Raw genomic sequence first — 17881 nt, forward strand, 5'->3', positions numbered from 1 at the left:
GATTAAAGTCGTAATATTTCGAGAATAAAGTCGAAACTACGAGAATAAAGTCGAAATATTACGAGAATAAAGTCGAAATATTACAAGAATAAAGTCGAAACATTACGAGAATAAAGTCGAAACACTACGAGAATAAAGTCAAAATATTACGAGAATAAAGTCGAAACATTACGAGAATAAAGTCGAAACACTACGAGAATAAAGTCGAAACACTACGAGAATAAAGTCGAAACACTACGAGAATAAAGTCGAAATATTACGAGATTAAAGTCGAAGTGTTTTGAGAATAAAGATTATATAGTTATATATATCCTTTTGTTCATGCAAATGGCCCGGATTGGGAGCACCGGGAGATATTCCAAATCTCAGTTTTCAAAATCTGTCAGTTTTATAGCGAAATACAAACAATATGTAGGCTATATTGCAATAATGTGTTTGTTAAGCGGCATGTGAGTCAATCATCTTTCAGATTACAATAACAAACGACGAGACATTTTCATTATAAATTAGGCTAAACTTTTTTTTTTATGCCTTATGATGTTCCTTCAATTTATATCTTGCTATAAACTTGAAATAAAGAGCAAAAACACATTTATAATTTGTATTTCGTTATAAAACTGGCAGAATTTGAAAGCTGAGCTGTGTGTAAAGCAACAAAGCACAAAATTGTTGTGATTACTGGTATCATATAATGAATGGAAGACGTTAAATATTATGTCCTCATTTACAGTATACCATGAATAAAACAGTTTGTGAATAGGCACTTAACGTTTACAGCAGAAAAGACAGCAATATAACATATGTTAACAAATTTGAGTCCACTTCAACCTTTAGAACGTTTTATTGCTGTTTAATTAAACAGGCTCTGTGAGGAGTGAAAGTTTGGGACGTTTTTGCGGAGTAGGTGGAATTTTCACAATAATTTAATGAATTTATTCACATAAATACAGCGATCTGTCACGCCACATTAAAGAGCTTGAAAATCACATTATTGTAAGACACATAATTTGTGTTTCGTTATAAAACTGATTTTGAAAGCTGAGACTTTGTTTTATATTAAAAGCACTAAAAGCACAAGCTTAAGCTATTGCTATTGTGTGGCTGACGCACTACAAATAATGAATGCAATGGAATGCATTAAATATTATTTCCAAGCATACTGTCCCCGCGAGTATGAGACATGATATGATTTCTGCTAATAATCCTACATAGCTATATTTGTAGTGTATTAAAAAAGGGTTAAATAAGAGAGCTAGAGCTGATGTTAAGATAAACAGTTGTTCCTGTTCAGTCTGTTAATAAATATCATATTCTTGATATTAAGCTGTTCCCGCGAGTCCTTAAAATTGACATCCCAGTAAGATGATGCGGCCGCTCGGACGCAACAATATTCAAATCAATTCCGGTGGCCTGCAACTTCTCCCGGTGCTCTCAACGCGGGCTATTTGCATGCGCGATATAGGCTATACTCTCAAAATATTATAACTTTAATTTCTACGATTTAAATGATCGAAACATTTCGACTTTATTCTCGAAACATTTCGACTTTATTCTCGTAATATTTCGACTTTATTCTCGTAATATTTCGACTTTATTCTCGAAACATTTCGACTTTATTCTCGAAACATTTCGACTTTATTCTCGTAACATTTCGACTTTATTCTCGAAACATTTCGACTTTATTCTCGAAACATTTCGACTTTATTCTCGTAGTTTCGACTTTATTCTCGTAATCTTTGATTTTTTTTTTATTTATTAAGGTGGCACTAAAACGCCGTCGTACAAATCTTCTACAAAACTGGCTCAGATTGGTTCAAGACTTACAAACCTTGATATTTAAAACCATTTCTTTGACAGTGAATTTGAATTTGATCACAGAGCACTAAGAATTAACATTCTAATATTGCATACTAATGAAAAGTTACAAAGCTATTGGTGGATCTCCTTAGTCTTTGCAGCAAAAATTATTTAAGAAACAGAATGCAATGAGCAAAATATATATAAGCAGAATTAAAACAATGTAATGTTGACCAATGTGCTAAAATTACTCAAATACAATCTACTATGAGACAAACAATGACTAACAACATCAAATGCTAAGAGCCTCTTGCTAATTAGCCTGCTGAACCAAACACTAATTCTAGTAAATGCAATTACAGGTTTCATTTAAGCTGGTATCTATATCTGTTCAGCTATAATCATCTGTCCTTCATATGTTTCCAGGATGAAAATGGAGGTTTTCCTCGTGCTCCTCATGACTCTGGTGTTCACTGATGGATTGGATAATGCCACATTAAGCCGTGACAAACAGGGTCTGTTTTCTAACTGGGAATATCCTTGCCAGAGATCTCAGAATAACAACGCATATAATATCTTTAATCACCGACATATTCTCTCAGAGGAATTTGACATGAACAGTGAATGGGCTTGGGCAGACTATCTAAAAAGAAAGCGTCTTTGCGGCAGAAAAAGTTCCCAGTCCTTCCTCCCTCAATTATACACCAATAGCATTATAAGAATCTGCAACGGACGAGGAACCAGAGACACGGGACACTTGTGCATCAGTACGGAAAGGTTCACTGTGTACATTGTTCAAAGTTCTTTGAGAAATGGACAGTGTGAAGTTAAAAAACCTCATAACAATAAATATTATGTGACTGTTGCCTGTCAGGTCATTGATAACCAATGTTTGCCTGTTCACTATGAGAAACAGATTTACTGGCAACCATCACAACGTGGTCAGACCTGTGAACCATAGGCAGAGGTTGTACTAAATAGAAATTTTCACCATTAATTAATGTTGCTATGCCACATGCATGTTTAAACTGGATATAATTCCAGAAGCTTCTCAATAAAAGCTTTCTTTACAGAGCTCAGTTTGGTTTTATAAAATTAACTGATCAACTGTATAGCTTAAATGCAATGTAAGTCGCTTGAAATAAAAGCATCTGACAAATTTATTAATGCATCTACTTTTGTGAAATCATTTTGATTGCCTTTAAGGTGAGTGTTATGCGTGCATCATGTACGCCCCAGCCCAGAGTCCTCAAATAAACATCAAATAAACAAATAAACAACCTAAAAAAAGGTTCTTTGGGGTTCTATATAGAACCCTAGGGTTCTTTACTCAACTCCAAAGAACTATTTATGCCAAAAAGGTTCTATATAAGGAGAAATAACCCTTTTTGGCACAAAAGGGTTCTTTGGGCTGAACCGTGCTTTACATATGTTTACACATTAGGCTATTTAAAATGATTATACTACATTATATTTGTGTTTTTATTTCCATTTTACTTTGACACACCTTTATTCTGAAGAAAATAAACTTAAAATTTACATCTGCACTGAATCAACCTATTATACCAACAAACTGATCAGGTATAAATACATGTGTACTAGCAATGTATAGCAATCTGGACAGTTGTATCTATTTATTAAAAGGTACAAGCTAGTCTTCTATTTAATCTGCACACTAACATGATTGCAAGTTCTTTAGTTATCATGTGATGTAAGATGCCATGCAGCTCTTTTATTGACGAGCAACATACTCATATGGAGTTTCAGTGTTTCATTTAAAAAGGCTATTCTTGTAACTCATCCCTCCAAACAGATGCATAAAATGATCTTTGGCATAAACGGCAAACAACTTTAATGTGTATCTATGCGCTGATCAGTTTTGTCTCGTCTGCACAGCGCCGCATTTCAGTCGCGCGCCTCTCGCGAGAGTGATCACTAAAAGCGCGCGAGCTCCGCTGTTTAAACTTCATCGGTTCACGGTGCGCTGAATGCGCTCAGCGCTCGAGAGAACGACGATTACATTGGTAAGTGAGAATATTAATTACTTTTAGTTTCTTTTAATTAATTTTACATAAACTCTTGTCATTTTTAGTTAGCAACCCTTTTCTTTCAAGAAGCACTGTTATTTTTCTCATGATTTCCCTACCGTGCCTAATGAAGTGGAAGTCTCGCACATTTAGTCTATGAAAAAAGCTTACTTCCACATTAAAAAAAGGTGAATAAGTTTGGTGCTGTTGCCACAGTAGCGAATTTCTACCGTTCCATCTCTGGCTGTAGCTAATAATATCCGCTTGGGCTTGGAGCCGTTGAGTCACATGATGTCATAACAAAACACTAAAGCAGGGGAGGAGCAGTAATGTTTGCATACGAGACGTGAAAAGAGAGGTATATAAACACACAGATATGTCTATTATTTGTTGAATGTATTAAGCAATATATTAAGTGTAGAGGAGAGAAAATTAACCTAAAGTATCGACCTAATCAGGCTAGTATCGATCCGATACCGATACCAACGTTGGTATCGATATTATCGATATTAGGATCGATCCGCCCACCCTTAGTTGTGGCTAGAAGGGATACTGCTCCGACCAGAAACTAACAATGAAGTTAAACTTTATACCTATTAGATTGTGTTTTATTAACGTCTACACCTATACCCCTTACAACAATGCAAAAATAGTAATCATTGGTGTACAGTGTGACAAAAATTACGCTGCATTGATGTGCGCATGCCCAGTAGAGCTACAGCTGTCTCCCTTCTGGCCTTAACCGCAGAAGACGATCACAGATGGACGAATTTACAGAAGCACGGAGTAACGAAGGTAAATGAGAGAAATGAAACCAGCAGAAAAGTGAAATTAGGACATATATAGTTTTTGTAGAACATTTTTGTGTTTTCGTCACTGGATGATTTATTTGGGTAGTGTAGGGACCAAAGGGACAGTTGAAACATAAGTAACTTGCGTGTGCATCACACCTGTCCCATATTTCTGTTCAACACATGCACAGTAACTTCAACTTCGATTGAAAGGGCATGTGATTCACTAAACCAAAGATTTCAAAAGAAGTCCAAGAGTTTCATTTCACCTCCATTCAACATTGAATAGCTTCTTGTATGCTCTTTTATGACAGTAAAACTGAACTTTGATGTTTGTGTTCTTTAGTCTGTGCTCTGTAGGGGAAAAAAAGACTTATTTTATAACATGGTGTTCTCTAAGGTTAATATACAGTTTATATAGCCTATATTTAAAAATAAATAATAATAATAATAATAATATGTGTGCTGGTCAGCTGGGTACTGTTGATAGTAAGGGCTATGATTAGAAGAGATAAAGAGGCTTTTTAACTCTTGCGCCAAATGTACACTGCAAAGGTGACAGAGAAGCCCTTCTGTATTGGCATTTAGGTGGCTATACACTAGTGTTGGGTTCGAGTCCACCTTTGTCGAGTCCGAGTCGAGACCAAGTCCGTAACCTATTTAGTCCGAGTCCGAGTCCAAAAGGTGCCGAGATGGACTCAAGTCCGAGTCCTTAATGTTCAAGTCCGAGTCGAGTCCGGTCGAGTCCAGAAACTGAATTATACTGGAAAAAAATATTGAAAATACAATCGACCTTTTTATTATTATTGAACTTTTAATCTCAAAACTTAGCCATTAAATTAATATTTGAACTTTTACAAACCAATGGCAATAAAAAAAACAAATTAACCTATTTCATTATTATATCTTTATTGTGTCTTCCAGTTCAACAACTGACACTTCAATTATTTGATGCCCCTGTCCCACATTTACAGAGGATGCAGAAAACAGAAAATAACTAGTAGTCATAACAACAAGCTTAATGCTTCATTACTTTTACTTATCTGTCTATCAATGACAAGAAACATTTTTAAACGTTATGTTGCTCAGATCAGATGCACAACTGTTCTGGTCTTTCTGGCACTCTTGAATTAATGAATAAAAACAGCAAAAAGAGTAATCAATATTTTGTGTCCCTTTAACTACTCGTTTATTTAACTTTTGTATAAAATCAGAATAAATTTGCAATAGTCCTCATTCGGATTGTGTTATTTTGTCGATATAATGTTAACAATATATATATGGCCTCAAAGCCGCTGCTGAAATCCACCCGCAATTAGCGGGTATTAATGTCAAACACTGCATGCCGAGATATGTATATTAGCCTATATTCTGTTGACATATTGTCATATCGCCCAGCATTAGTAAGCTAATGTTATTGGGATGCCTTGCAAATAAATTCCTTGTGATTTTCATAAGCAAAACTAATTGTTGCTGACTTTGATGACATGGTCTGCTGCTGTGTGCAGATGTGAGGCGCCAAATTCGGGGATTTACGGTTTGCGCAAGTCTAACGTTACTGCTGCCTGCTGGTGTGGTGCCGAGAAGGCAAGTAACATTGTATATATATATATATATATTTAATTTATATATTTTATATATATATTTTTTTATGTTACACATAATGCAAACTCTACTGTACTCGGCAAAATTCTCGAGTCCAAAATGTCAGAGTCTGTGACAAGTTCGAGTGCAAATTCATCAGAGTACGTGACAAGTCAAGTCAAGTCAAGTTGAGCTTTATTGTCATTCCGCTACATGCGGGGGCATACAGTGGAATGAAATGTCGTGCCTCACAGGACCACGGTGCTACATAAATACAGGCATACAACAATGGAGTAAGACAATATAAACCTATACACTTTGGAGTGATTTCCTTATGAACTAGCGGTAAATTTACACTATTTGGAGACGAACAGACGACATTAAAAGACAAAAAAGCACCCTCTTTGGGACCTGGAGCAGCCGCTGCATCTGATCGCGCCGCCATCTTGGATCCAGCTAAGACAAGTCAGACAAGTCCGAGTTCATTCATAATTGCACTCGAGTCCGAGTCCGAGTTCGAGTACCCCAACTCTACTATACACAGACTGATTAATGCGGCTCAGAGGTGGCATAAATATATTAACACTGCATTTTGTAATTGCTCTGTATACTTTGATGTAAGTGGCTGAGGTGGGTCAGAGCAGGCATAATTCAGCCTGATTTAAGCTGGCCTTGTAATGCCATACGATGTCACGCTATTGTATAGTAAGTTGTGATGTAATGTATATACTGAAGAATTAATACACTGAAGAGCTGGAACAACTTTTCTGGTAAAATTACAACTTTGAAATAATTTTAACATTTAACATTTGTTAATTGAGATATTTTATAGCATTAAGGATGAGTGTTTTAATTTTACTCTGGCATGAGTACAACTGGAACATATTTACTCCTTGTCTTTATGAACTATGTGTGGAAATATGAACTATTTATAGGTATTATTGATCATAATTTATTTTCGAGACAAAAGAAATGTCAGGATTGTATGTTTTAATGACTAGTTTTTTCTGTATTATGTAAAAAGCAAAAAGTGTTCAAACTGTACACGTCTGCGGGTTGAGAAGTCAATGGTGTGATTTATATTTTGTGTATCTTGGTCTTTAATGCAGTGCATTGTTTGATTTATGAGTAGATTTAAGTTATATAAGATGTTAGTCTTAATTTGTAATGTTGTTCAATAGGCAGATGTTGTGTTGCTTTTTTGTATAAATTACTCCTGCAAAATGCCAATATTATTGTATTTGCTTGTTTCAGCTGTTTCGATCAATGCAAGGAAAATAAACAGGAATAAACGCAAGCGTCAGTGCAAGAGCAAAGAGCGACCTCTCAAAATGCTGTAAGAGAATGTTTTTATGCATTACTCATTGAATCTGAACTACTGGTTATTGGTTTGTAATGTTTGTATGGTGTTTTTAAGGGAAACCTCTAGAACTTCTGTCATGGTTTCTATTTCTATCTGAAATGTCTGAAAAGTAATCATAGTCAATTAAACTACGCTATTTAAGCTGTTTATTGTGAATTTAATAAAATAGAGTGGACTGAATTGAAAATACCAAGGTTCGCATTTATTTCAGTTCAAGTGTACTGTATGTAGGAAAAAAAAAAAGCAGCCATTTACAAAGACCCGCTTACAGAAAAACAAGATTTTCAAAACATCAAATTAATAAAGGCAAAAATTCCCAAAACACATTCTTAACATTATTAATTGGCAGTGAAGTGAGCTTTCTCTGAGCATTACTCAATGGTTTAGACACTTCATTATTATAAACCCCATTACCTAAGCTTTGCTACCGCTAGTGTATAGTCAAGACCAAACCAAACTCCTCATCAAAATAAGATCCACATTACTGCTGGAGAAATGTCTTGTTTTTAATCATTAAATACAATTACAACAGTAAGACACTTTAAAAAGTTATCAATCAAATGAAATCACTAACAACAAAATTCATCTTTACCCTGCAGTGGTGGCACAGAAGTTGAATCTGAATTAATATAGTAACAACTGCATAAATATTGTTGAAATGTTTTAAAAAATAAAATTATGTAGAAATATAATGAAAAAAATTAATTATACTTTTCAATATGATACTAAAACTGCCAGTTTGCTAGGTGGCAGCAAATCACCTGTCACAGAATCATTTATTCAACCGCTTTGTTGAAAGCAGCTGATTCATTCAAGAAATCACAATCGTGCTCATATTCAGTAAACAGCTTATTAAATTCTGATCCAGCACAGCAGTGTCAAATAAATCAAATTAGAAATAAGTTACCGATTGCATTTGAAGCAGTAAGTTGTACGTCCAATCACATTAATGATGTTAACAAATAAACCACAAACGATGCACCAGCAATTTAGTGATATCCACAGTTGTGGTCTTGACCGTTCGTGAAATAAAATCCTGAGTCCTCTTAGTCTGAGACCAAGAAAAGACTGAGTACAAATGCTGTCGAGACCTTCAAAAAAATGTTTTAACACATGACTTGAGTACTACAACACTAGAGACTAATACAATCAAAACGTACATCTATGATGAAAGAACTGAATATATCAAACTTCCACCTTTGGTTTTTCTCAGTTATCTGTGTTTGGCGTCTCAGAGTTTGGGCTCAGTGAGTCTCGTAACATATCCAGAATCATCTGAAGCTCCTCTGTAGTGTCTTTTATTTTCTTCACAAATTTCATGGTCTCAGACTTCAGCTCTTCTGCCTGTTGAGTGTTTGAAGGCAGCAGGTTTGTGGTGTCGCTGTTGTTTGATGTCTGGTCATTCGACCTTATCGTTTGGTTGCTGGTGGGTTCTGGTTGACTCGATTTTAAAACGTAATCTCTGCGGATGTTGTGGATTTCTTTCGAGTCGAGAAAGACAAAGAAGATGTCAACAGCTATGAAAAGTGCAGATAAAACCCCTGTAACCGTCTCGGCCACACGAACTGCTCTTGCAGCCTGAGCTGCGATTTTCCCTACATTTATGACTTGAGTTAAACGGAGAAGCTCCGGGATTCCTCCCAGTCCTCGTCCAAGTCGAGCTCCAACACTCATCCCAGATTGTGCATTGGAAAGTGATTCATTGCTTGCTGAAAACTCATTTTCTAGAGTTTCCACTGCTGTTGAGATGTTTTGGATGCAGCATATAATGGAGGTAATTTTTTCCTGGAACCCTGTTATGATCATTTTAATCTTTTGTCTGTTGGTATGCTGGTTAACCATGTTTGTTATGTTGCTGACACCAGCTGTTATTCCACCAGCTACTGCCGTACCGATTCCCACTCCTGTTACTATCAGAGACGCCCCGAGAGTGAAGGGAGCCAGGATAAGTCCCACCACAGATGTGATTCCTCCAGCCAATCCCACAACACCTCCTGTGAGGCTGCTGACGGTTGTGTTGAAGTGGACCGTCTCCAAATCTTCTGCCAGGTTTCTCAGTACATCTAGAGTCTTATAAAGCTCATCGACAGTTTGTATGCTCTGAAAAATTATTAAATGGTTCAATTCAATGCCAGTGTCTTAAAAATGTACTCTTATTTCCTAAAAGTAAAATGTAAACATTAGTAACCAACTTGCCATTTTATGAAGGTGTTTAATGATAAAAGGCCTCATCAAGATCTCATTGACAGACGGCCGTTTCTCTTGATCCTTCTGAAGTGTATCTTTCACAAGCTGACGAAGGTCCGCAGAAAAGGTGTTGGGAAGAGCTTCATAGGAGCAGTTGAGTATCCTGCTAACAATCTCAACTGGATTTCTTGCTGTGAACTAAAAGGAATAACGATATGAGTTAACCAGTCGGTGGGATCTTAAAATAATGTATCAATGAGTTCATACAAAAAAGACAAAACAACCAACTGTTTGAAAATATAATGCAATATTATATAGATTATTTGTATTTCACCCAAGATGGCGGCGCGAGTACATCGCGAGGCTCTGGGTCTCTCCAGATTTTGCAATTTTGCGGTATTTTTCTTACTCATCTCGGGCCTGTTCGTGCAGAACAGTTGTGCCTTTACATCGTACACCCGTTGTGAGCTTTTGGATATCGGTTTGCGAATTTCCGACACTTTTATGGACAATCTTCGACTCCTTCCTGAGATCGCTAGGACACCCGAGGCTATGCACCCTACCCGGCTGGGCGGAAGTGCTCGCAGGCGGCGTCGAGATCGTAAACAAAGGCGGGGGAAGCGCGGAGGACTAAGAGCTAAGCTAAGGCTAACACCACACCGGCTCTCTTTACCCAGCATTTTCCTTGCCAATGTACGGTCGCTAGTGAACAAAATGGAGGAGATTCGACTCTTGAACTTTTGAACTGTAACGTCCTAATCTTCACGGAAACCTGGTTAAACAGCGGAATACCGGACACCGCTATTGAGCTAGCGGGACGCCACACACTCCGGGCGGATAGAACATTAGATGGCTCCGGTAAGACCAGAGGTGGTGGATTGTGCATTTACATTAACAAAGCTTGGTGCACAAACTCTGCTATTGTTGGGAGTCATTGTTCAGCTAACCTTGAGTTTCTCATGGTTAAATGTAGACCGTTTTATCTACCGCGGGAGTTCACTTCCACCATTATAACTGCAGCCTATATTCCCCCGGATGCTGATGCCAAGCTTGCTATGAAAGAACTTCACGCAGCCATCAGTAAACAACAGACTGATCACCCGGAAGCGGCTTTTATTGTTGCAGGTGACTTTAATCACTCAAACTTAAAGTCAGTGCTACCCAAGTTTCCTGTCACACCAGAGGAAACAAAACCTTAGACCATGTTTACACAAACATGGCTGGAGCTTACGTTGCGACACCCCTCCCCCACCTGGGACAGTCAGATCACCTTTCTTTGTTCCTCACCCCCAAATATGCACCCCTCATCAACCGTGTGAAGCCATCAGTGAAGACCATCAAGGTGTGGCCTGCGGGGGCAGATTCCACACTCCAGGAAAGGTTTCTACACACAGACTGGAGTATGTTTGCTTCTCAAGCCACCAGTGGCGCTCACACAGACATTGACTCTTACACCTCCTCTGTATTGGATCATATCAATATCACCATTGACAGTGTTACAACCCAGAAACAGATCACCACATATCCAAATCAGAAGCCTTGATGAACAAGGAAGTGCGACTCCTGTTGAAGTCACGCAACGCTGCCTTCAGATCAGGAGATGCACAAGCCTACAGCACATCCAGAGCAAACCTGAAGAGGGGCATCAAAAAGGCCAAGCACTGCTACAAGCTAAAGATAGAGGGACACTTTTCCAACTCTGACCCTCGACGCATGTGGCAGGGCATTCAGGCCATCAGTGACTACAAACCCACCCACTCCACCCCCGCAGCCACTGATGTCAACTTCCTGAACGAGCTAAATTACTTTTATGCTCGCTTTGAAAGAGACAACAGAGAAACTGCCACCAAGCTCAATCCCTCAGATGACCACCCACCAATCATACTCTCCTCCACAGATGTCTGCAAGGAACTGAGCCGGATCAGCGCGCACAAGGCTGCTGGACCAGACAACATCCCTGGTCGTGTTCTCAGGGCATGTGCGGAGCAGCTCGCTGGGGTTTTACAGACATTTTCAACCTGTCTCTTGCCCAAGCAGCCGTACCAACATGCTTTAAATGCACTTCCATTGTGCCAGTGCCAAAACACTCTAGTCCGAGGTGCCCTAATGACTACCGCCCTGTAGCACTCACACCCATCGTCATGAAGTGCTTTGAGCGGCTGGTCCTGGAACACCTAAAAGACTCTCTACCATCCACATTGGACTCACACCAGTTTGCCTACCGTAGCAATAGGAGCACAGAGGACGCAGTTTCCATGGCACTGCACTCTGTGCTCACTCACCTGGACAATAAGAACACTTATGCACGTATGCTGTTTGTTGACTTCAGCTCAGCATTCAACACTGTCATCCCAACCAAGTTAATAGCCAAACTTGGAGACCTGGGCATCAATACCTCAATGTGTAACTGGATTTTGGACTTCCTGACCAACAGACCCCAGAATGTTCGATCAGGATTCACCTGCTCCACATCCATCACACTTAACACTGGTGTACCACAGGGCTGTGTGCTAAGCCCGTTTCTCTACTCCCTCTTCACCTCCGACTGCAAGCCTGTGTATGGATCTAATTCCATCGTCAAGTTTGCAGACGACACCACGGTGATTGGCCTCATCAGTAACAACGATGAGACTGCCTATAGGGAGGAGATCCAGCACCTGGCCACATGGTGCACTGAAAATAACCTGCTCCTCAACACCACCAAAACGAAGGAGCTCATCGTGGACTTCAGGAAGGAGTCAAGAGGCACACGACACCATCCACATCAATGGAATGGCTGTTGAGCGTGTCTCCAGTTTCAAGTTCCTGGGGATCCACATCTCGGCGGACATGTTGTGGAAAACCAACACCTCCAGCCTGGTCAAGAAGGCTCACCAGCGCCTCTTCTTTCTGAGGACACTGAGGAAGAATCAGCTCTCCTCAGCTATCCTGGTGAACTTCTATCGCTGCGCAATAGAAAGCATCCTGACCAACTGTGTCACAGTATGGTATGGGAGCTGCTCTGTTGCGGAGCGCAAGGCACTGCAGCGGGTGGTGAAAACTGCCCAGCGCATCACAGGGACTCCACTACCTGCCATCAAACACATCCAGAGGAAACGCTGTCTGCATCGAGCTTGCAGCATCCTTAAGGACTCCTCTCACCCAGCCCACAGACTGTTTTCTCTCCTGCCCTCCGGCAGGCGTTTCAGGTGCCTCCGGACCAGGACCAGCAGACTAAAGAACAGTTTCTTCCCCAGAGCTGTCTCTTTACTGAACTCTAACCCCCGTTGATCCACTCCCTCATATATTATTAACTCTTCTCTCCTACCTCACATCTGCCTTATTTGCACTACTGAATGTAAATTTTATTACAGTAACAACTGTTTACTTTTGTATCTTGCACTACCATACCTAAATTGGATTATGCTCATTTGCACTGCCGACTGTTGTTACATTATCAATGCTTACATTAACATTTTGCACCGTCGTCTAATTGTAATACGCAATCACTTCCACTGCACTTTTACACCTTGTTTATAGTAATAGTCATCTGTATATATATTATATTGATAGTACATATCACCTGTAAATTCTGCTTATAGTAATAGCCATCTGTATATTTATTCACTATACATATTCACCTGTAATTTCTGTATATTTATTCACTACACATATTCACCTGTAAATTCTGTTTATATTAATAACCATCTTTCTATATATATTTATACATATACTCAGTACATATCCTTGTCCTGCACTTATTCAACCATTGTATATACTGCACTTGCTACTATTGCACTTCTGGTTAGACCTAAACTGCATTTCGTTGCCCTGTACCTGTACTTGTGTAATGACAATAAAGTTGAATCTAATCTAATCTAATCTATTTCCCTGAATATGGAATGTGTTATCCAGATGGAAAGCATTTCCTTTTATAAAGAAAATCTTGGAAAGCGAGCTCGATAAAATGGTTGCCTGCATTGTATTGGTTTGAAAATATGATTGATTTTCTTAATAAGAGTAAACTACTTATTTTGTGTGTGTGAAAATATTGTACAATATCTTACAATTTTGACAACTTGTATGAATTATTACAAATTGTACAGTCTTGGCATTTCTAAGTACTTTAAATTAAATTTGTGCAATATATTTCAAACTCAATGTATTTAGTTATTCAAAGGATTAAAAATCTTACTGCACACTTCAGCTTGCACAGCTCATAGATGACACATCCCAACCTCCAAATTTCACTGAAAAAGAAAGTAAATGTTATACAGGTATAACTCTCTCTATATAAATATATATAGAGCATGTTAACATTGCAATTCTTCTATTACGTCTTCTGATCATAAGGTTTGCCACTCAAATTCTCAGGTGCAACATATGCAAGAGCTTCAGTTCCTGTTGCGTGTGCATCAGTGGACCTAGAAATACACGGTACATATCATGTTCATCATATGAACTGATGCATTATTTCTTTCTGAAGGGTGTGCATTGTTTTGAAGTAAAGCTGCACGATACCATTCATTAATCTCTCCAAACTCCCCAAGACGAATGGTTCCACATGCAGTGAAAAATAGGCTCTTTAAAAAGAAAACACACATATTTTATAAGTTTGTGGCCGCTGGGAATGAGTGGATTGCAAAAAGAGTTAGTAATATCAGTCAAAAATCAATCTATTCACACAGCCTCCAACTATTACATGGCAACATATAAAATAGATTAATTGCAGAGAAACTTCCATTGTTTTGTCCAAGAATAAATGTACACTATGACACTTTAGGCTCATTTGTACCTTTGGCTGCAGGTTTTATGTAGAATCTGTTGATCATGCAGGTACTTTAATGCCATGCAAATCATCACAGTCCAGTCCAGAATCTGTAAATCAATAAAATGTGAATTTACAAATCAGAAATGTTTGCAACATTTTTAATACATGTATGAAGCAAGACACAGTGACATAAAATCACATAAACAGAACATTATACATAATTTAAAGCACTGTAAATATTGTTTTTTATGATTAGTTATTATATTAATAGATTTTAAGTATATACATATTCTACTTCCTATTAAATATTATCTGCATGAATAGACTTATTCCCAATGTCTTTAAGTCAAGTCACCTTTATTTATATAGCGCTTTTAACAATACAGATTGTGTCAAAGCACTTAACAGTATCAAATTGAAGGATAGAGTGTCAGTAATGTATAATGATAAGATTAAACACTCAATTTTCAGTTAAAGGCATTTCATTATTGAATTCAGAGATGTCGTTGTCTAGCTCAGTTTAGTTTAAATAGTATCTGTGCAATCAAATCGGCGATAATCGCTAGAAATTATCTTTTGTCTTTTAAAGACAACAAATTATTATTGTCTTTAATGCTTGTATTACAGTGTACTTCCTAATGCTGCTTCTCTGACCTGGCATGGTAACCTTGTTGCAATTTTCACCATGCTGTGAGTTTAAACAATGGGCAAGTCATGGGTTTTATTAGCAGTTAATTGGCTGTCCTGGTATTTGGGGCTCTATAGTGGCGACCAGATGTTTAGCATCATTATAATATTACATGATGATGGGTTAATTTTGACTATCTTTAAATCTATAAACATACCGTACCTCATTCTCAGAAAATATATCTACTGCCTGTATTTTGTGTTTGATTTTCTGAGCGAGATCTCCACCCTCACAGTGCTCCAGTACAAGATACAAGCAGTCAGGATCTGAAAGCAGATTCAATCATCACTGTATTTTAAATCACTGAAGTGATCAAATTACTGAAGGTAAGGGTGAATAAATATACCATGTTAACAGAATAAATTTTGAAGATTATTTCAACCTGTGAGGACTTCCTTGTGATGGATGATGTGTGGATGACTGAGTTGTACGAGAAGGTTTAAATCATTTTCCTAAAACCAGACAGACACTTGTGTATCAGAATTCCTCTCTTTTTTATTAAATATAATCTTTTAAATATCATTCAAACTTTAAATGTACGCTTTACCTGTCCATTGTTGAACTTTTTAATGACAAAATGATCACCGCCTTCATTTTTCACCAGGATCATCTGCTCGTCTTCACTCACTGATGTGTAGCCTGGATATTTTATAGCAGACTGTGTGTACTGTGTGTTGCCCATCTCTGAATGTTTCTACAAAGCAATATTTGAGAAGAGAGAAAGGAAAGGGAGACTGTTAAGCAAATAGTAATATGTTAATTAAGACAATTCTGTTCTAAACGTGTGTGTGTGTGTGTGTGTGTGTGTGTGCATTTTTGTGACAAATGAGGAAATAAATTTGTATAATAACAAGGGAATGACATAGATATTACAAGGAGAAGGTGACTTTTCAGGACATTGACCCATGTCCCCACTTTTCAAAACGCTTATAAATCACACAGAATGGAGTGTATTGAAAATCTGAAATAGCACAAAGTCTCCTGTAAGGGGTAGGGTTAGGTGTAGGGTTGGTGTAGGGCAATAGCACATACAGTTTGTACAGTATAAACACCATTACGCATATGGGATGTCCCCACTTTTCACAAAAACAAACATGTCTGTGTGTCCATATATATTTATTAATTAGAAACTAATAATAATAATTTAAAAAAGTAAAATGGTACGACCAAAATATTTATGTATTTTTATTAACTTAATACAGATCCACGAAAATGACTAAAAACACTATTAATTAATGTTAGGCCAGTAGTTGGCAATGCCACTTTGTAAAGAAGTAAAGACGCATTCCTATAGACTGGACATGTAATACTTTTGAGCATGATGTCACTGTTTTCCTTAAATTTGTGTTTTCTTAGCTTACACAGAGATCTGACAGTATTTGTAAGCACCACCTAAATGAAGATCAAATGATGAAATAAATGACTGAGTTGGGGTTGAGGCCTTTACCTTCCTTAAACTAGCAGAGCGACACACGGCATTTGTTGAGGCAAAAGTGGGCTGTAAAAACCCATGTAAAATCAGTCTTTCTGTATGGAGCAGAAATTTGGAGGACCAAAAAGTCCCAAAAAAATGTCCCAAAGCAAAAGTATAGACCACAAAAGGAAAAATAACTATCCACAAATAAGGAATCCCAAAAATGAAAAATTATTTTAGGAGCAAATCCAACCGAAGTAAACAGCCTCAGGTTCGCTTCATACAAACAATATATGCAGCATTCGTTGATGAATGCCGAAATAGTTTCTCAAAGAAAACCACAGCATGCTGAAGAGCCAAACAACCATGTTCACTATGTGAAACTTACCGTCTGCCACTCTCTTCCTTGTCCTTTATACCTGGAGTCTTACTCTCTCCACCCGAGGAGACTGACCCCTACAGATTTGGAAGAGAATTACAAGGATCTGTTACGAGTCTATTGAATTTTAAAAAATCATGTCAAAACAACTAAAGAGAGTATTTAGCAATGTAAAAAGCTACAATCCTCACTCTCTTATCTTTGTTTGATTTTCAAAGTCTTCTGTATGATATGCATATTAGGCTACTTGCCTCTTAAAACAAGAGGCAAATGACTTGCCCTGCTACTTTAAATTCTTAAAGTACTTTAAATACTTTAAATGCAAAGGTTGCAATGATGCACATAGACTGTAAGGGAACAGTTCTCACTATGGATTTTGCTTCAATAAACTCCTAATTTGCTCCTTATTGATATTTAATAAGGAAGCTGTTAAGTTTAGGTATGGGCTGGATTAAGGGATCTAAAATATGTTCATGCAGAATAAGGCATTTATGTGCTTTATAAATACTAATAAACTGCCAATATGCTAGTAATATGCATGCTCATAAACAACTAGTTAATAGTCAGAATTGGTCCCTAAACTGAAATATCACCGACTCTAAAAAGTGTTGAACTGCAACTGTTACCTTAAAGAGCTGTTTCCTGATTTAACCTATCAAAATGAGTTTTGATGGTATAAACTAATGTATATAGGTTGGTTCAGTGATGTTAAATTATATTTCTGACTTGAATAAAACCAGTTCATTTAAATGTTACTATTTTTTTTTATATAGTTAGTTAACTGCTTTTTACACAACAATGCTTACAGAAATGGGGATGAAGTTGTATAAACAGGCCAAATACACACTGGAAAAGGAGATCGGAGTGGCAAAGAGGAATTATTCTGGCAAGCTAAGGAACA

At 37.7% G+C, this 17881-nt stretch overlaps 1 protein-coding gene across 1 annotated transcript; it reads right to left on the reverse strand.

The window, feature by feature from the left end:
• Positions 1-7742: 7742 nt before the first annotated feature.
• Positions 7743-16983, reverse strand: LOC131544664 (peripheral plasma membrane protein CASK-like). Its single transcript, XM_058783045.1, is given in 11 exon segments — positions 7743-9662; positions 9759-9947; positions 13924-13978; positions 14066-14152; positions 14250-14311; positions 14524-14540; positions 14543-14606; positions 15350-15453; positions 15570-15639; positions 15735-15881; positions 16635-16983. Coding segments are annotated over 10 exon segments (1674 nt in total). The 5' UTR covers positions 15870-15881; positions 16635-16983; the 3' UTR covers positions 7743-8771.
• Positions 16984-17881: the final 898 nt, after the last annotated feature.

This window comes from Onychostoma macrolepis, chromosome 07 (assembly GCF_012432095.1).
Source record: "Onychostoma macrolepis isolate SWU-2019 chromosome 07, ASM1243209v1, whole genome shotgun sequence".
NCBI lineage: Eukaryota > Metazoa > Chordata > Actinopteri > Cypriniformes > Cyprinidae > Onychostoma > Onychostoma macrolepis.